This window comes from Dufourea novaeangliae, unplaced genomic scaffold (assembly GCF_001272555.1).
Source record: "Dufourea novaeangliae isolate 0120121106 unplaced genomic scaffold, ASM127255v1 scaffold43, whole genome shotgun sequence".
NCBI classification, from domain to species: domain Eukaryota; kingdom Metazoa; phylum Arthropoda; class Insecta; order Hymenoptera; family Halictidae; genus Dufourea; species Dufourea novaeangliae.
In genome coordinates, this window is record NW_015373922.1 from 80,933 (window position 1) to 100,906 (window position 19,974).

Here is a 19,974-nt window from a genome sequence, read left to right on the forward strand (position 1 = left end):
GTAGACCAACTAAACTGCACAAAGTCCGTAACAGCATAAATGACTTCAACCCAGCGTCACTGTTAAATAGAATAGATCAAGTAAAAATAACCCGACTAAGAATAGGACACTCAAACTGGACACATTCATATCTGATCACAAAAACCGAAGCAAATATCTGCGACACTTGCAACGTTCAAAATTCTGTCGAACACATCTTGACAACTTGCCCTAAATATAATGCGAAGAGGATGCAATACAATCTACAAAACTCACTCACGATCCTACGAGAAATAGATTCGTGTAAAAGAGTTCTAGACTTCTTAAAAGATATCAAATTATATAAATTACTCTAAATACGATTGGCTACACTAAGTTACCCAACCGTGGTCACTAATAACTTATAAGGTGCATGTGACCTTAAACGCTCAATAAAAAAAAAAAAAACTTTGGATAAATAGTAACAAAGTTATAAGATTTTGAAAATTGAGTAAATTTTGAAATAGTTTTGACCAGCTTTTCGGGTCAAATACGCCACTGTGCGGCAGGTGAAAATCGACTGTCGGATATCGCTGGCCCGCTGTGACAAAATGTGCACCGAACTTTTACATTCAGACGAGCGTGTAATACCCGCTGCGACAACGCGCCACAAAACTTGCTCGTCTGCATCGGGCCTTTATTGTACTCACGATACGGCCGCAATTATGTACTTTTTCGTCGATGTTTCAACACGTCACTCTCGGCCAAGAACCATGTCTGCCGAGAAAATATCTCAATAACGCAGAGGACACGAGATTAATAGTGTAGGGATTTTTAGTAAATAGAGATATTTTTTAAAACAAGAATATTTAATAATGAAAGAAAAGGAAAAAAAAACAAAGTCACACAATACACTTGCTCACTCGCTTTCCAAACTCGCTCCCTAGAATTCTCACACGACTTTTCACACGACACTCCTCGCTCTCTCGATTCACAGTCCCTTCCCCCGCATCTCCATCCCCGAAAACCGACCTCCTCACGCACACGCTCATTCACACCGATAACATCGGCACGCACTCCTTAAGACCAAGAGTTCATCAAATCCACGAAGCAGCGACCCCACAATAGCCTTAAATAGCAGTACAAAGTTAAAATTTGAAAAATCACATAGTGATCGATAAATGAAAAAATTATACTCCCAGAAAACAAAAAATCTACAGGTTGTAAAGTGGTGTTTCATAATATCTTTGCATAATGGTTTCGTGTCAGTCGAGTACGCCATTTATTGTTTCTGCTTTAATTAGTCATTTCTTCACGCTTGGCTAATTCCATTTATTAACCCAACTATGCCGATGGTCCTGCTATATAAACACATAAACAGGTGGGTGTTTCTTTGTTTTTCAAGTTGCACAGTTTTAAGTGGCACTGCTTACTAAAAACTACTTAAAAATTACTACAAGCACACTAAAAATTTCGATAATTTCTTATAGAATATTGTAAAGGATATTAAACAGAATAATGCTATGAAGAAAAAAGTTCTACTTTGAAATAAAAATGTTGTGCATATCAGGATTAATACAATACAAATTCAACAAATATTATTACTAAGAATTAATAATATTACTAAAAATTATATATTAATTTGAACTAATAATATTGAATTAATAATATTACTAAAAATTATATATTAACTTGAACATGATATTAATTCTTAGTTAATTGAACAAAAGTAAATTAATTCTTTTGACATACGAAAAATTAGTTCGTCTTGTACATAAGAAACTGCGTACAAAAATGGTCTCCCATCTGAAGTGTGAGAGCTTATGGTGAATTTCTTGTTTGTTGCAGATCCACGAACACATGACAAGGGAAGAGATGTTATCGGTGTTTCAAACGGGACACGAGTCTGGTAATTAGTGTTAAAAAATATAATTTCTCGCGGTTGACGGCATCTGTCTTCAGAAGATAAAATCGATTTATATTTAATATTTTATGGTGGCCCTAATACATTGTTTAGCAACCATGAGAACAATCAAATTAAATCTGGTTGCTTCTTATACATACTTTTTACAATGTTAATACATGCAACGGACGTTGCCGGTAAGGCGAGAAGAGTGGGATGCCGACTCAGTCGCTATGCCAGTGTTGTTGAAAGAACTGGACAAGTGAGGTTCTCGGTGGTAAATACAGATTTATTCAACATGTGTACAGCAGTGTTGTCGGACGATGATGCGGTTGACTGGTAGATTTTGGCGGCGGCGAGTCGGTTATCGGTACGGCAGTCTCATCGGCGCGGCATCCGCGAGGTTTCCCCGTGACACAGGGCTTCCCGAGGTCCGGACGGTGATGCCTCATGGAGGCGCGGTCGAACGGTTCTTGTGCGGCTGCCGCACACGGAGTCCGAGCCGCTTTACGGTGGTGGCTCGGAAGAGGGCCCGGACCCGGTAGGTAATTGGTAGCTATGACGGACCGTAGTTCGAGCGGAGAACGGGTATGACTGAGCGAATACCCAGACCCAGCAGCGAAACGGACGCTATGGTAGAGCGAGGCCTCAGCGCAGAATGGGTACACGTCTGAGCGAAAGCACAGACCCATCCGGCAGCGAAACTGATGCTATAGCAGACCAAAGCCTGAGCGCGGAGGATGGGTATGACCGAACGAATGCACAGGCCCAGTAGCGGAACGGATGCTATGGTAAACCGAAGCCTGAGCGGAGGATGAGTATGACTGCGCGAAAGCACAGACCGAGGAGGGGAACGGATGCTGTAACAGACCGAAGCCTAAGCGGAGGACGGGTATGATTACGTGAAAGCACAGACCCGGCAACGGAACGGATGCTATGGCACACCGAAGTTTGAGCGGAGGTCGGGTGTTACTGAGCGAATGCCCAGACCCTGCGGCAGCGGAGCGGATGATATGGCAGACCGAAAGCTGAGCGGAAGTCGAGTGTGACTGTGCGTACTACAGACCGAAGTCTGTCGACTCGGACGAAAAGAGTCTGCTTACGGAGTCAAGACTCGAACTTCAGGAATCACTGCCTATCTGCCGCGGTTCGTGGCTCTTATCGCCCGTAACGGGCTACTTCGCGAGCGAGAAGCGACTCACGGCGCGTGGCCATCTTGCGGCGGACGGCGGCACCGGTGGTCTCGGCCGCCGTGCTTCCGTGATCTCCTCACCTACTCCCTGTTACGGTGCACGGTGGTTCCGAAGTAACTTTTGGGGGATTCAATTCCGTAACTCAGTGAATTCTCAACAAATTTTTATCTTTTTTTGCTCGTTTTGTCGGGAATTAAATTTGCTAAAATATCATACAGTAACTTTGAAAATATTCTTTAGGGATTACAGAAAAACCAAAAATTTCTGAAACCTTGGTTCCGAAATAACAAGTTTTTTAAACATTTGTGTGACATATACAGGGTGTTTCATTTAACTGGAAACGGTGGAATATCTCACGAAAGATTAAAGTTATCGAAAAAATGTTCGTACAAAAGTTGTTTGGTACAAAGGGGGACATTACGTGGTATAAATAATTTTTCTATAAGTGTAGTAGTGGGGGAGATATCAAAGTCAAGTTAATTTTTTTAAATGGATCCCTGTATTTTTTTATTTATATTATGATAGTGTTTCTTGAGACGAATACAATAAACTGCCACATGATATTCCCTGTAGTAGGAAGTGATAAATTAGTAAGATTTTAAGATGATTTACGAAACAGGATTGTAGTCACATGCGAAAGAATAACGGACAAGATGTTGAAAAGTCTCGAAAGAGAATTTTTAAACAGAATAGAAACGTATATTTGTAACGATGGTGGGCATGTTGAAGAATAAATGACGTAAAAAATTATTAATTAATTCTTGATACTACAAGTTACATAGTGGTAAGTGAAATTTAAAATCCATTATTTATGCTTAACTCCTCATATTTGCTACAATATTGGTGTTGTTCCATACCATGAATGTTTTATTAAAAACGGAACAATCGGTCTGGTACGAGTAGATGGCACAGTCACGTACAGTTCAGCTGACTTACGACACACAATCCGTGTTGATCTGACTACTTTCTATTTAATTTATGATATTTTACAACTCGGAATGATATCATGTGGCAGTTCATTGTATTCGTCTCAAGAAACACTATTATAATATAAATAAAAAAATACAGGGTTCCATTTAAAAAAATTAACTTGACTTTGATATCTCCCCCACTACTACACTTATAGAAAAATTATTTATACCACGTAATGTCCCCCTTTGTACCAAACAACTTTTGTATGAACATTTTTTTATAAATTTTAATCCTTCGTGAGATCTTCCACCGTTTCCATTTAAAGGAAACATCCTGTATACATATAATTTAAGATTATTACTATTTATGTAATTTCAGATAAATATAGTAAACTAAAAACAACAAATTCTAAAAACACGAAAGAAAAATATATATTTAGTCGTAAATTATGGAATTTATTCAAGAATTAATATAATTTAATTAATTTTACGAACAAAATATTTCGAGAAATTTTATAAAAAATTAAATCGAGATAACATAAAAAATAAATATGATCAAATAATGCAAATTTTATTAAGAATACGTTAGCCTTCTTCCATGTTTTCTACATCTTCCGTGTCTTCTGCATGGTTACAATTTGATGAAAGATTTTTTGTGCCTTTTTCAAGTTCGACAGATGGAGTTGACCATTGCGATGTCAAATTGGAAATAAAAGGATCTGATGATATTAGCAAGTTATGCATCAAGTATTCATTTGTTATATACCTCGAACATTTTCTTGTGTTAAATTGCCGAAATCTTTTGAAATCTTTGTTTCTACATTTCTGGGCTTCTTCCGACATCTGACCAATCAGCAGACTAGTAGAGTTTAAAACGTCTTTTCCGTGAACTAAAATTTTGTGTACTGTTGAAGGCATAAAAAATATTCATATTCCTTAATAAAATGGCAAACAGATTGTTATGCGCTGCGCGCTGCAGCCACCTCAGCCGCTGCAGCCGCTGTCGCCTATAAAGTAAAAGCGGATTGACGCCGAAATCGTAGATGATCGCACCTAATTCCTTTCTGAATTTGTTTATTACATTCTTACTTACACTCCAAATTAAAAAGCACTAGTTCTGGAAGATTTGGAAAAGCTTTATTTAGCAAGAAATAAAAATAAAAACGTAAAGACAACAGGTCACGCTTTTAACTGCCTCCAATATTTTTGACCGCTATCAGGTTCTATAATTATACATTAAATTGATATTTTAGACGTTTTTGTTTGTGGTAAACTCGGTAGATACTCCAAATTTTCAACCATTGTAGAGTTATATTTTAAATATTATGATGTGTCCAAAGTTCGTCTGTTTTAAGTTTTCCGCTATTGCTAACTTTCAGTTAAAATTTCACGCAAAAAAAAGACAGAAGAAAAATCTTTTCAAAATAAATATCCCCAAGTATTTTTCTACTAAAGTTTTCATCAACCTTTGTCAAAACAAAATATTGAAAAAACCGAGTTTTGGCCGCAATTCAGGCGTTTGGAACGACTGTGCGGCGGGCCGCTCTAGTGACGTTACGTCACACACATCATACAGTAATACTTTTATTCATTTCCTTCAGAAAATATTACGATGAACACCTACACTCGCCGGTCTCTCACATTGCTACGGCCCGGACTCGTAACAAAAAATATTTTTTAATTTTTATTTTCATAAAATGAAACAAAGATCTTTAAAAAATGGTTTATTCTAGTTATACTTATAAGGAACGGCACGGAAGTGTCCTCCTCCGATTTTGATGAAACTTCATATGTCTGTTAAGTAGTCAAAAATAAGGGATACGTATTTTTTTTTTATCGGCTGAGACGTGACATTAAGGGGTGAAACCACCCCTCGAAGTTTCGACCCGAAAGTACTATCTCGAAAACCAAAGGAGATACGTGAAAACTTTTAACGGACGAGGTTTGCGGTTTTTTTATGTAAAATAATATGATGCTAACAAATTGTCCAAAGTATAATTTGTTTGTAACAAAAAAATTTTTTACAACTTTATTTTACAACTTATTCAAATTTACATAATAACAAAAAGTAACGAGCATTTTATTCCAAATTCATTGATATATTTGTTTTTCAAATTGCCTCCTACAGTTTCGCAGATTTTGATTATTTATGTCCCCTGCCGTGCGCAAGATCATGCCCCTTGAGTCACCTCGCGATACTAAATCGAGTCGTATCGGACGATATTGCATTATCAGCCAACGTTATTTATACGTGTAATTGAAAAACAATTATTTTTGCAATATATAATAGTTAACTTTATTAAATTTGTATTGCATCTTATAAAACAGTTACAGCTATACGCACTCCAGAGCAGATGGATTAAATTGACAATTTTAACGCGGAACGAGTAATTCGAATAACTTAAGAAACATAGTCATGACAATAACGATAATCGTTGATGAAATGCTTCAAACATAGTGGCTTTCGGCACCAAGCACAAGTAATAATAGCTACATCACCACATATATGGCATTGTGGCTCATTATCCGGCGTATAGCAGAATTCTACGTGATTTTCAAAACGAGGAGGTTTCACTGACATGTATCCGCTTTTATACCACGAATACTGAATAAAATTTTCAAATCGCGGCGAAGAAAACTGATCATGGACCAGTCACTGAAGGTTTAAAATATTGTCTCTCGCGTGGAAATTAATGTCATAATGCAATAAAAGGACTATGTCTGAAAAGCGGCGAAACAAAATTGTTCCACATGCGAAATCCGTACACGTCTAATGGTTGTAAATGTTTTGTAGTTCCTGCTGGAATCGTAAATGCTGCTATTTCTTTATTTTCTGGTGTAGCCTCTTCAATACTATGACTACAATGACCACTCCAAGAATCTGATAATAAAACAGTCTTATCGTTTGTGTTATGAAAGTTAACTTCCTTTAATTAAGTTTTAAAATGTTAGTTTGTAAGTTTTCCAGATGTTGACGCTGTAGCAAAAATGTTCGCTACCTTGAACATAGTCTGCTGTACCCAAGGTCCAAATTCTCCAAATGCTTCTTTTAACATGACGAAAAGAGGAGACAGTAGTTTTCCACTTGCAAGGATAGTGGGTTGTATAGTGTAATTGTGAGTTGTGGATGGAAATGATTGTATAACAGTTTCTACTTTCTTCGAACTTTGCATTGCCAAAGTTCGTCCAGAATGTAATTCCAGGTTGAAATCACTTTGATCCGAATTGTACAAATTCTCAAATCCGTAATAATCGATATACGATTTAACACGCTCCAAAAAGTTGTGTAAACTTCAACTCTGTTCGTTTTCTCTATCAGCATTGGACCTTAACACTAATCATACCAAGACTTAATATATACCTATTTCTACCATAGCGGGTCAAATGACCCGACTTTATGTTTCATGCTTGAATGTATGAAATATGGATGTTAGGAAGGAAATAAAAATATAAATTAAATTTATTATAATTAAACAAAATAGTATGTTGAGCATTTCTATTACAAAAGCAAAAAATAAAAATTTTTAATTCATAGTTCAACGCATTTTTTACATATAAGTGTTTCCATTGTACATTTTCCGCAAACATATTTTTTACATTTAGAGCAAATTTTGTTGGTTTTATTTTCTTTACAGTATCCTATTTGACATCTCATACGTTTATAAGCATCTGTAGTAGACTTAGGCAACGATCCTTTCGTATTTGTTTCTTGTTTTGGTTGTTCACGGGCTTCTCGAAAATCGGCGCCAAGTTCTTCTGCTAGCTTGAGTAAAAAATCTTGTCTCGAGATATTTTCTCCTGTCGTTTGCTTGTACAAAATCCAGGCATTTATGCCAGCTAAATCAAGGATATTGAAAAAAACTTGGAGAGGCCATCTGCAAGACTTAGATTTTGTAGTAAATTTCCTCGCCATTTGATCGGTCATGTCTACACCAAATTTGGTTTTATTGTAATATGAAACAGTTTCAGGTAAACGTTTATCATTGTTTTCTACTTTAACGAATTTATGTTTAGAACTAAGTAAAAGTACTTTTTTTGTTGGCTTACTTTTATAGATTGTAAGAGTACAATTATCTGTTGTAAAAATTTTCGATGAAAATCACACAACTTGTACTGTCTTGTTTGCTTCGACATTTTTTCTGGGTAAAAAATGATCTGTATTACTATAGCTATCAAAATAAAATATAAGCTAGGTACTTACCAAGACTTTCAATTTTTGCCACTTTTTCTTACACTAAAAAGCTATTTTCAATCTAAAATTTGATATTTTCTTGAAATTATTCTGAGCTATTTTCGTTGAACTACTTTACGCAACAGTCTTTGGAAGAATGTGCAACTTACTGACTACAAATATGACTAGATAATCTCATAAAACAAAAAAATTCTCTCCGGGTCAAATGACCCGTTGTGGTAGATATCGGTATACAACAAGGATTACTCAGAATAAACAAAACAAAACAAAAAAAAAAAACTTTTTATAACTGTACATTAATTACTTAGAAAAAGTCATGAAGTCAAATGTGCAAACGCAATAAAATTATACGTGCATTTTCAATGCAAAAGTTCAAAATGGGTCATTTGACCCGTTATGGTATGTTTAGTGTTAAAATGAACTTTGTAATTTTTCGCGATTCAGTACCATATGCTTTTTTAATTTTAACAACCATGTACGACTAGCTGTACATGATGGCAAATCTGGGAAAATTTGTTATGACTTTCTGAAACTCAACTTTTGTTTATAAATTCGTTAGTTTCAAAAATTGCTATTATTTAAATAAGTGGGCTATGCAAGGTTTATGGAAACTTTAACTTTATTTTTACACACCAAATACTGACTACAAAAGAACACACAAAGAAACTGGTTACGCTTTACATGACAGCAAGAAGAAGCCTCAGAAACAACTGAACAACGCACACCGGCGGTTAATAACAAAAAAGCCCCATTTAACGTTCTACCAACTTATACAAGCTATAACCTTATAACACTAAATCTTTTGTTGACATTCAACAAAAATATATCTCGAAAATTATTACTATCACCCATAAAACGTCTTCGATCGAATTACTGATATCCTAATTACTACCACCTAAATAAAATACTGTCACCTCATGTACCTAAATGCTGTCATTTTTTTAGGTTAGGATGCACGTGACTGCAGACCGTCTTGGTGACATTAATAGCATAAAGCTTTGTTCTCGTAAGCAATTACTGACATGACAGTAATTAAAAATTATTAAAAGACTCGTACCAATCACTGTTATCCAAATATTAAACTAAAAAACTTAACGATTCGTTGAATTATGATCGACATTATTTTCTATGATCTTCATATTATCTAAAACATTAGATTTTATTATGTTACTAGGTCAAATATTCCAACTATAGTCTTTCCTTTAGTACCTTGTTTTCCCTTTTCGCTAGTAAGTAAGTCGTTGTTTTTACTCTTCCAATGAACTAAAAATTTTTAATAATTTTACAAGAATTAATGGAAAAAGGAAATTAAGTGCTGTTTTTTCAATCGTATGAATTACAGTTTTAATTGCACGCAGAATTTTCTTTATGTATAATTTTATAACGTTTATTTGTTATTTTAAGTAGAACAGTCTAAGATGACAGTAATTCCGTAGGTGACAGTAAATGGGTCTTTTGCCCTACCAATTGAATCATTAGACTGTCAGTGAACACCTAATTGTTAACGACAACGCATCGTATACTTCATATCAAATACATCAAATGACATGACATCTACACAGCGAACATGTTCTTAAAAGAAAACACCAATAGCCGCTTTACGGGCGATCATGTTGCATTTTAATTTCAGTACCGACGTACGAAATCGTGCCTGTGCTACATTCGGCGCACAAGAGGAGCACGGAGCAGCCGGAGATACACCTGAAAGCATTTGGGAAGGACATCAGTCTGTCACTGAAGCAAACGGAAGGGTTGCTGACAGCGAACCGCTTGCCGATGTGGACTGTCATGAAGAATGCGTCGCAACCTGACGGCCTCCACTACGAGAAGGTGACAGGCGTAAGTGTTAAAGAAGATCGCATGTTTTTCGATTTTACTAAACACTTCATCGTACGCCTATGTCAGTGCTGGTCAGCCTAGCGTTTCGCAGGCACGGGCGCCCACCGTTGGCACCAGGCAATGTTTAGGGCAGCCCTATCGAGTGGGCTGAAGGGGATTCGGTTAATGTTCAGCAAACATCATGACACCAGTAGGACGGAATATATCATATAAAATTTTTCACCAGTTTTTTTTTAACCCTCCAATGGGATGCGTATGCAAGAGTTAACGGTGGCGTACAACTGTTCCGAGTTGTGATTACTTTTAGAATTAACATGTAATTCTTAAACCAGCCCTATCCGATTTAACGGGGTACATAAATATTAGACAGCTAAAATGAACGGTTTCTTTTGAGTTAGATTGTAGAGCAAGTAATAACTCGAACCATTTGCTCTTTTAACAATTCTTTCATAGGGATGTAACATATATTTTAAAACAAGAAATGTGGTGAACACGATTCCCATTAAACGACTCATGTAAAATCCGTGGAGTTATACAACAAATACCAAGTTTGAACGATTTTCATGAAATATTCTGTGGGAAATATTTAATAAAATTGTTTATTGTTATGCGATTTTAATGAGTCAGTTCCACTTCGTAGATTTTGAATTACAAAATACTCACTTACAACGATTTTGCTTTTAGATGAGTCGTTCAATAGGAATCGTGTCCACCACATCGCCGCGCGCGCTACGTAAGCATTCACTATGATGTCTCGCGGTTTAATTAATTATTAATATATTGCGAATTTTCCTATTTTAAAATACACGGTTGTGTATTTTCTTATTTCGAAATACACATCTTATACTTATTTTAAAATACACGTTTCTATGTAAGAATTGGTGAAGGAGCAAATGGTTTGAGTTATTAGTCGTCCTAAAATCTAACTCCAAAGAAACCATCCATTTTAGCCGTCTACTACCTGTGTACCCCCTTAAGATTTCTCCTGTAATTTAATGACTGAAAAGTTGTAGGTGACTCCACAATCAAGTTGGCCGGTACGATCTACGACCGGGCAATCAGTAAATTAATTTTACCGTTATGATTAGTATGTTGTCTTTTTTCGTAACATATTATGTAATGGGAAGTATCTCTATACAACCATAATGACAGGATAAGGACACATTTTTACTCAGAATTTGATGCTCTATCGATCTATGGTACAAAAAATAGGTCATTCTGTTAAAAACATCAAGGTGACCTTCGAATGTCTGAAATGCCTCCACCCACAAAAGAAGAAAAGGTACCTTATAAGATGTACCCCTTGATGCGATTTAAGTTCGATGCCTCAACATTTTTATAAAGTGTACCGCTAAGATATTATTCGAGGTGATCAAGTTAGCTGAGACACTCTGTATATGTATAAAATGTGATCAACAATACGTGTGCAAACATAGAAAACATAATCATAGAAACTTGTGTCTTTTTGTCTAGCTAGTTTCTTCCCCTGTTGCATTATTTTAAATAAACCACACTCTTTTTCATTCTTATGCATGATTTTGTTGTTTTTTATTACTTTATAATTATTATGTATCAACATACACAGGGTGTCATATAACCAGTGGCACGACCAGATACGGGGTGATTCTTCTGAAAAAAATAAATCGAAAATATAGAATTAAATTTTGTCATTCGAGACTTCTTTGTGTTCAAGCAAATCTATTTTGAACACTAATCTGAAACACGTGTATTCGTCAGGGTCCTAAGTAGAAATGGAATGTAATGAACAGTCGCGCTAACAAAGTCATCTTTAAATGCACACACATCCGACAGATTTTCAAAGGCGATTTTCTCGAAAACTTATTTTTTCACGTACAATCACCCAATATCCGATTGAACTAACACTTAAATGACACCCTGTATATGAAAAACTCATCACCACTACATAGTTCCTTTTTTTGAAAAATTATAGTGTTTTTTTTTCGTATTATTTATCCTTTAACCATTATTTCGTTCGCCACTGTATATACGTACTTATTTTTTCACTACATTTGTTATAACGGAAAATTAACATATTTATACCCTCAGAAGAATAATTTTTGTCTTTGTCTGCAAAACACTTCAAAACAGCTTCCTGTACTTATGCATTGCAGTTAAACTTCCATTCGCGAAGATTAGATTTCCATTTTGAAAATAAATAATAATTGCTAGCAACCATTTGGAACTGTAGGTACGGTGGGTGAGGAATTTCGGAATTTTTTTTATAACACTCTTCACTACGTAAGTAGCGTTAACAGATGCGTTGTTGTGAAAGAGACGCATTCCTTTTAAAAGTTTACCCCTCCTTTTCTCTTTAATAGCAGCATAGAGTTTCTGAATTAAGTTGGCATAGTATTCTGCATTTACCGTCATATTTTTTACTTTGAAATTGATCAGCAATATGCCATCGCAATCCCAAAATATGTTTTGGATGGGGCGACCGCCGCGCCGTGTGGATTGTCTTCCAGAGATTCTCTTCCCATTTTAAATAACATTACCTATTGTTTTACAGTTGAATATTTAGGCGAAGCATCGCTATATATATTACGAAGGGGTGTGTGAATTTTCATTGACGTACTACATATCTTCTTTTATCGTAGATTCGACGTAACGCGAACAGGTTACATTTACACTGCAAATCAAAGACTGAACGCATAAGAATGAAACAAATGGCATTGGTGTCTTTAATATTAGCTTCATATCCTCGCCAATTCATATTTTTCCACGTATGCTCAAAATAGGGAAAGGCGAAGATTTTTGGACTTTACTACGTATCACTACAGAACTTAAGGAATCATTCCCAAAAATTGATAATACTGATATAAATAGATTTAAAAATTTTCATCAGCTAAAAGTTTATAGCATCCGTCGGAACGTAGTTCATCCAATAAAATTTGTTCAAGAATTAGTCTCGAACCATTTGTCATCACGGAATCAATCGCTCTCTGTTTACAACAACCTAATACTCTCTTGAATCACCGTTCGCGTAATCCATCGGGTCCCATCGTTTTTTTTTTCATTCCATCAATCCTTGGTACGCTTCACCAAACACGACTGACGATGACAGGAAAACAGGTCTGTCGCGACAAGACGATTTTTACGATTATGGGCCAAAGGTTTGCATTACTCCTTTATAACGTCTGAACGACGAAAAAATCGGCTTGCTTTTATGTATGTACACACGTACGTACAGCCTGCACTGTGCGGAGTTGTTATAATTGTTCCTTCCTCTTTCAGGCCGACACAGATATCGGTGACATCTATCAAGACACGACGAACATGGCGTCCATTCTACTGCACCGGGACGCAAATGGGAAAGTGCTTGTTGTAAGAAACCATTCTTTCTTAATGCTCCTTTCGCCATTCCCCCCATTATTGTGAGCTGTGCTTTCATCAACCATAACGACTTCTATTAATAATTTCCACCATACGTACCGCGATTCATTATCGAACATGCGTAAGTACAAAGCAATTAATGGGACTGAGGTTAAAGGGGGTAATCATACACTCCCAGCCAAAAGTTTTGGTATACTTACCTATTCAACACCCAAATAAGTACAAACTGTAAGGTTTAATATTTCGCCATGTTTTTATCCTTGGAAATTCTTTGTATAATTTTACTGTTGTAAAAATATATCTCTAGTAGAGATCCAATAAAGTAAATTAGAACTGGGGGAATCTGTTGTACCTCGGACGTGGTTGTACCGCGGTACTATATCCAATTTTAAAGTTTCGTGGATTTTTTCTGCAAAATAGACAACACTAGCTTATACGTAATCTGTGAGAAGGGTTACAAAAGTTAGTTTGCAAGCGCTTTAGTTGTTGCGCCGCAAGTCGAGGAGTTCCGACAATTTGAAGATTTTTTCACATCAAAAGTAATTCTTTGTCGTTTAAACTTCTGTAAACAACTTTATTTCTGTTCAAAAAGATACATCCAGTTATCAAGAAAGTTTATTTTACTACCACATTTGACCTTGCATGACCTTCAATGATAGCTCGCTGAAGTCGTCTCAACACCGACTATCACATCGCGGTAAAAAAAACATAGGATTCCATTAAAAAAAATAGAGATGATCTTGAAATTTCACAATATGCCCCCCTCTGTACCGTGTAAGTTTTGTATATATCACTTTTCATATTGTTACAAATAACGACAATACTCAAAGTGGACATAGTTATTGCCCCACCCTGTACATATATATGAATAAGAAAACAAAAAAATCAATTTGGAATATAATAACAAGTTTTTGATTGTAACAATGTTTCTGACGCCTTTAAGACGATATTTAAATGTTTTAAATATTTAACCATCGGTGATAATTGTAGGCCCAACGTTGACTATTCGTTGGCAAATTGTCATAACTTTTCGTCGTTGGCCCTATGTTAGGAATTTGTAGGCAAAAATACTAACCATATCCCAATGAACTCCCAACCGTTGGCCACCGTTGGCCAACCATCAATGTTACTAGGACTATAACTTTAACCTTTCTAACCCTAGAACAACACCCTTCTTTTTTTTTGCGTCAGTAACACTGTGGGCGCGCGGGCGACCCAAAATAAAATCTTAATATTTAAAATACTATTTAATATTTCCGAACTATTCTTCTTTAATTTTTCTTTAAACACCTTAGGAAATAATAGCTGCATGGTATAATTTCTGTTAAAAAAACAAAATAAAGGAAAGGTAAAGAATAGTTGATTGTTGTAATGTCTATTTTCACGTCTGTTTGAGAAGATTCAAATTTTGCGGGGTCGCCAATAACCCTAGGCTGACGTTCCAGGGTTCAAAATCGATGTGTAATACAAATAAGCTCTTGATATACCCATATTAAAATTTTTCTTGCATAAAAGTAATCTGTTCTCCTGTTTCTAAGAAAACTCACAACTGAAGCTTCGAAAGCAATTTCGTCATTCGTGGTTTTCATTTTACAGTTTGACATGTAGAATCCACAATGTGAAAGTGTTTTTCCTGTTGAAATGCCAAGCATGCAAAGTTTTGAAAATGTTAAGAAAACCTGTTTCCCAACAGAATGGCAACATCGGCTCAGAATTGGTGATCAAACCGCTGCCGCATCGAGTACTGCACGATGTGGTCCGCAGGACTACGTCTCTTCACCGGGCCGAGTTGTTACCGAACGTGACGCGAAGTAAAGAAAAGTTGAAACACACCTGTCATCACGTGGTCTTTAAGAAAATACCTGGATCCAGTTACGACGAGTACAGTGATTTCAGTGAGTACCCGTTGATCTTTACGCATCTCGGGTGATTCACGAGAAAAAGAACACCTGAATATTTCCGTTACGATTGAAGATGGAAGAAAATGTTCGAGAGAAAGATTGTACTGTTCAAGAAGGAAAATATGGTAATATAACAAATTTCTTGATTGTTATTGTCTTCAAGGTCTTTTGAGGTTCATCGATGTGTTTTTTAAATAGTAGTATATATTTGTAACTTCATAGTCTAGTAGCTGATGTCAAGACGAGTTCAACGATGTGATATACAACGACTTTCAAATGACCTTGGACAAAAAAAATTCCTAGAAAGATGTGGACAACTACGACCAGAAAATCGGTCTTTGTAAAGCAGAACAGCTTCTCGAAGAAATTGACAACTTAAGGGGGGAGACTTCGTGGCCCGTGAGCTGTGTCCGTGCGCTCACACAAGCAACGGGAACCGTGTATGTATACGCGATGCACGAGAGAGACATTCGATTTCGTAGAAACGAAAATGTGCCTCGATAATTGCACAAATGAACTTTTCACGGGTATGTAACTCACGGATACACTTCACTACAGAGTGGTCTGGTCCGTATAAACACCAAAAAACACGTAGAATTGAAAGAATTAGAATTTTAGAAAGTGTGCGATTGTGACAGACGCCGATGAAAACACAAGATGGCTGCTCAAGTCACATCTTATGTAATATCACACGATTTAATGGTTTTCTCGTTAAAAGTAGAGCAGGCCACCCTCCACACCACTATCATACTATCGTGGAAATTCGATTTGTGTCACTTTATCACTTCTGGAAGTCACATTTTGGTTTCTACGATTTGACGCGTTCAGACTCCGAAATAAACAGTGGTATAGTTCAAGGATTCTCCGCTAGACGCGCTTATGGTACTTGTCAGCCACTTTGGCCATGTTACCACGAGCATCGATAAAACAGAAGGAGTCTGTTGCCACATGTTCCCTATTACAATTCTGCCATCAGGAGATCAATGGAATACCTACGGCTCATGGCGAGATTTCGATTCTCGCCGAACGCAGGAAAAGAACGGCGCGAGGGAAAGACATCCGAGAATTAAACAATACGTACTAATGTGTGCAAGGATGAACCTATCTAATGATGCTTATTTTTTTTAATTAATGACATTACATATGAAATACTTGAAATGGTATTCTCGCGAAATAATATTTATTTATCATTTATTGACATAATTGACGCAGGTGTTATGTACTTACACACATATTTCATAAAAAGGACGCAAAAAGAACACAATTAATCGTATACGCTCTGTCAATCTTTCATTCTTCGCCTAGCGGAGATAAATTTTGAACTAACTGATTGCTGTCGCATGCGTACTTAGCGTATTATCCTCGCTACGCCCGCATCTGTTCTACTACGCACTTCTTTCTTTCTCACAACACACATATACCGTACTTCAAATCTTCATCGAAGTTGTGTGTTTGCATCAAATGAAAATACATACAGCAAGGAGCAAAAGCGAATACACGCTCTTTTTTAAAAATTGGACCAAACGACTTGAAGAAAAATTATTTCTACTCCTAATTAACGTAGAGTGAAACATTTTGTTTTAAAATTTGTAAGCAAATAGGCAGTTGTCGAATAGTCTATACGGCAATTCGATACAATAAAATGTGAAGACGTTACTCAAATTGTTTACAAGAAAAAAAGTTACCTATTCTTTGGAGCTATTATTCGGTTATTTAATTTGAAAAATTCATTTCATTTCTAGTCTATATGATAGTACAACTCTTAAAGAGTAAAAAATATCCGCGCCGCTTGCTGTCCGACTTGTCCGAGATGGAGAATTGAACTTTTCCGGAAACGCGTTTGGGATAAAATAATGGCTTTTTCTAGAAACGAGGAAATATTTGCATCTGAAATCAAAGAAGCATCTTTATCCATTACATAAATACTTCTTTTTACGAAATATATATGTACGCATATAATGCTCATATGAATTATGTCAATAGAAGATAAATAAACAGCATTTCAAACAGCAGATTTGTATAGTATTCCATGTTTTTTGTATATGGAATACCCGGAATATATATTGTGCCATTTTTATAATTTGTTTCTCGGGAATACCATTTCAAGTATCTCGCATGTAATTCCATTGATTAAAAAAATAAGTATCATTGCAAGTACGAATAGAAAAGATTTATCGTTGCACATATTACTACGTAATATTGTTTCATTGTCGAATCTCTTCGGTCTTCTTTTCCTACGTTTGGCGAGAGTCCAAATCTCGCCACGAGTCGTAGGCCGTAGGTATTCCATCATTCTCCTGATGGGCAGAATTGTGATATGTACGGGACATGAGGCAACAGCGTAAAAAAAATCGATACTATCCAGCAACAGTGCCTTCGCGTAGCAGATACACAAACCCAACTTCATGGAAACTGGGAACAAAATGTATTTGTACGTACTGCCGTTAGATGTCGTATCATCAAGCCGGTCCCAATGATCGATTATGTGTTTTCGCTAGCGTCTGATTGTTTACATCAGCGGTTCGATCGATTCGGAGTTGGCCCAAAGGAGTCTCCCCCTGTAAGTGATAAATGGAAATATGATCGATCTTCTCATTCTTCGAGTAACGCATCGTTAAACGTTATATCGATAAACTGATACGTTACCGCAGTAATTCGATGACAATGGCAGACTAGACATTCGTACCTGTTGTTTGTTCACAATCATGTTTATGTACATTTTTAGAGAAACTTTGTCATTATTTTCTGGCAATTTACTCGAAACTTGTGCACAACTGGTTATGAGGGGGCTTAAGAAACTAAATTTCCGTTGATCAAACGGAGCAGTCAAACTACACGTATTTATGAGTTCAAGGTCACTTGAAGATCATAATAGGTATACCACATTGGTGAATTCTTCATAACATCAGCTACTATACTATGAAGTTAAAAATACATATATGGCACCGTTTAAAAAACCATCGATGACCTTTACAAGACCTGAAGACAACAAAAATCAGAAAAATTTGTATATTATCATATTTGCCTCTACGAACAGTACACTTTCCCCTTTAACATTGTTTTCTATCTTCAATCTTAACGGAGATATTTAAATGCTCTATTTCTCGTAAATCACCCGGTATTACCGCATACTGATTGTGAAAATCTTCTAACGAAAGATTCGTCGAACGTAAAAGCGTTTTTTGGAATAAACAACATCAATTTTCAGCGCTGATGGAGCCCGATCATTTAGCGAAAAGGTATAGATCGAAACGCTCGATCGGCAATAGACCGAAAAGGGAAGCGCCGTACGTGATTTATCCGGAAATCCTCTGTATCGTGGATTACGACGGATACAGGTGAGACAGACGATTCTTTTTGTTTACCAATACGCGCATAATAAGACAAAATTTATTCAATGGTTATAGGCGTAACTTATTTAACACTAGAACTACCGACAATAAACGCCTATCTGTTTCGATCAATCCATAAACACGACACACTTCTGGAAATAAATTTATAAATTAAATAATTTCTTCATTTTCAATTATGGCTTTTTCTTTAATTTATCATTTCGCCATCACTTCCTAGTTACGTAGTCGCGTTTTCATCGCTCAAACTACAGTTTCACTTTTCAACATTAATTTTTAAATACCATGTACATACAAGTACATGTATTTCTTTGTTTTCATATAAATCAGAGATACAATTTAATAATCAACATTTTTTATACATTACGTTTTTATGAAGTAAAATAAATACAATGACCATATTAAGGACACAGGCAGTAAATTGAACATTTACTGTATTTATTACAAAAATAACACTGAGGAACAAAAAAATTTTGTTCATGTTCCCAGGGATTTAAAATCGATTTCAGAGTACTCGAGGATCCTTATTTCGCATTACATCTTCGTATTAGCTAAATTTGCTGCGATTTTCAAAATAATCGAAGCTGTTGAAATTTAACGTTTGTGTCGATTTGAAGTATCTACTACTTTTGCATTTTTCTTACCTATCCTCTTCTGAAAACCTTTTTGTGAAATTTGTTAAAAATAAAAAAGTAAAGAATTAAATAAGTGATTTTATTCTGTTTAAGAGATGAATTTTGTGGAAGTGATTTTGTATTCTATTGTATTTTTGTTCATAACATTCTAATACGTTCTACGTAATTACTCTGTCCCTTCTTGTAGTATTTTGTAAATAAAGTTAATTCAGAATCATAGTAACTGCTATGTTTCATTTTTTTCCTGATCTTGCATAAATATTTAAGCCATATGCATATCTCAAAATCGAGAGCCGATAATAAAAAATAATGGCATATTTAGTATCAGGAGCACTAAATTACTCAAAATCAGTTCTTAAATTCCTGGCAACAGGTTGACTATTCCCCTATGTAATGTACCCCAGATAACATATGACGCCTTGTAGACAACCATTTTACGGCTATTTTAGGTGTGAGACGCCTTAAAACCGTCTTCAATGCGTTATTTGCAATCTGAGACGGAGTTATTCGTAAAAAAAAGTGAATTACATTCTGTCAAAAAGAAATATAAACAGCTGCACGTTCTTTTACAGGTTGCATGGCGGTGATAATGTACAGATCAAAAGGTACTTTGTGTCTTTCTGGAACGGGGTAGATTTAAGGTACAAGCTGTTGAAGGGGCCAAAGATCCGTATCAGTATCGCAGGAATCATTATCTCACGAGTAACGTATAAATTAATAGAACCGACTATCGAATCA

The 19,974-nt window shown here is 36.0% G+C and overlaps 1 protein-coding gene across 1 annotated transcript in view; it reads left to right on the plus strand.

Annotated features, from left to right (window-relative positions):
- LOC107194504 (A disintegrin and metalloproteinase with thrombospondin motifs 4) overlaps positions 1–19,974 on the plus strand; it is a 61,205-nt gene that overhangs the window by 5,323 nt on the left and 35,908 nt on the right. The window contains exons 2-7 of the mRNA XM_015584145.1: positions 1,807–1,867; positions 9,788–9,996; positions 13,252–13,341; positions 15,044–15,245; positions 18,460–18,589; positions 19,809–19,938. Of these exons, the coding sequence (XP_015439631.1) occupies positions 1,807–1,867; positions 9,788–9,996; positions 13,252–13,341; positions 15,044–15,245; positions 18,460–18,589; positions 19,809–19,938 (822 nt within the window). The remainder of the gene's footprint in view (positions 1–1,806; positions 1,868–9,787; positions 9,997–13,251; positions 13,342–15,043; positions 15,246–18,459; positions 18,590–19,808; positions 19,939–19,974) is intronic.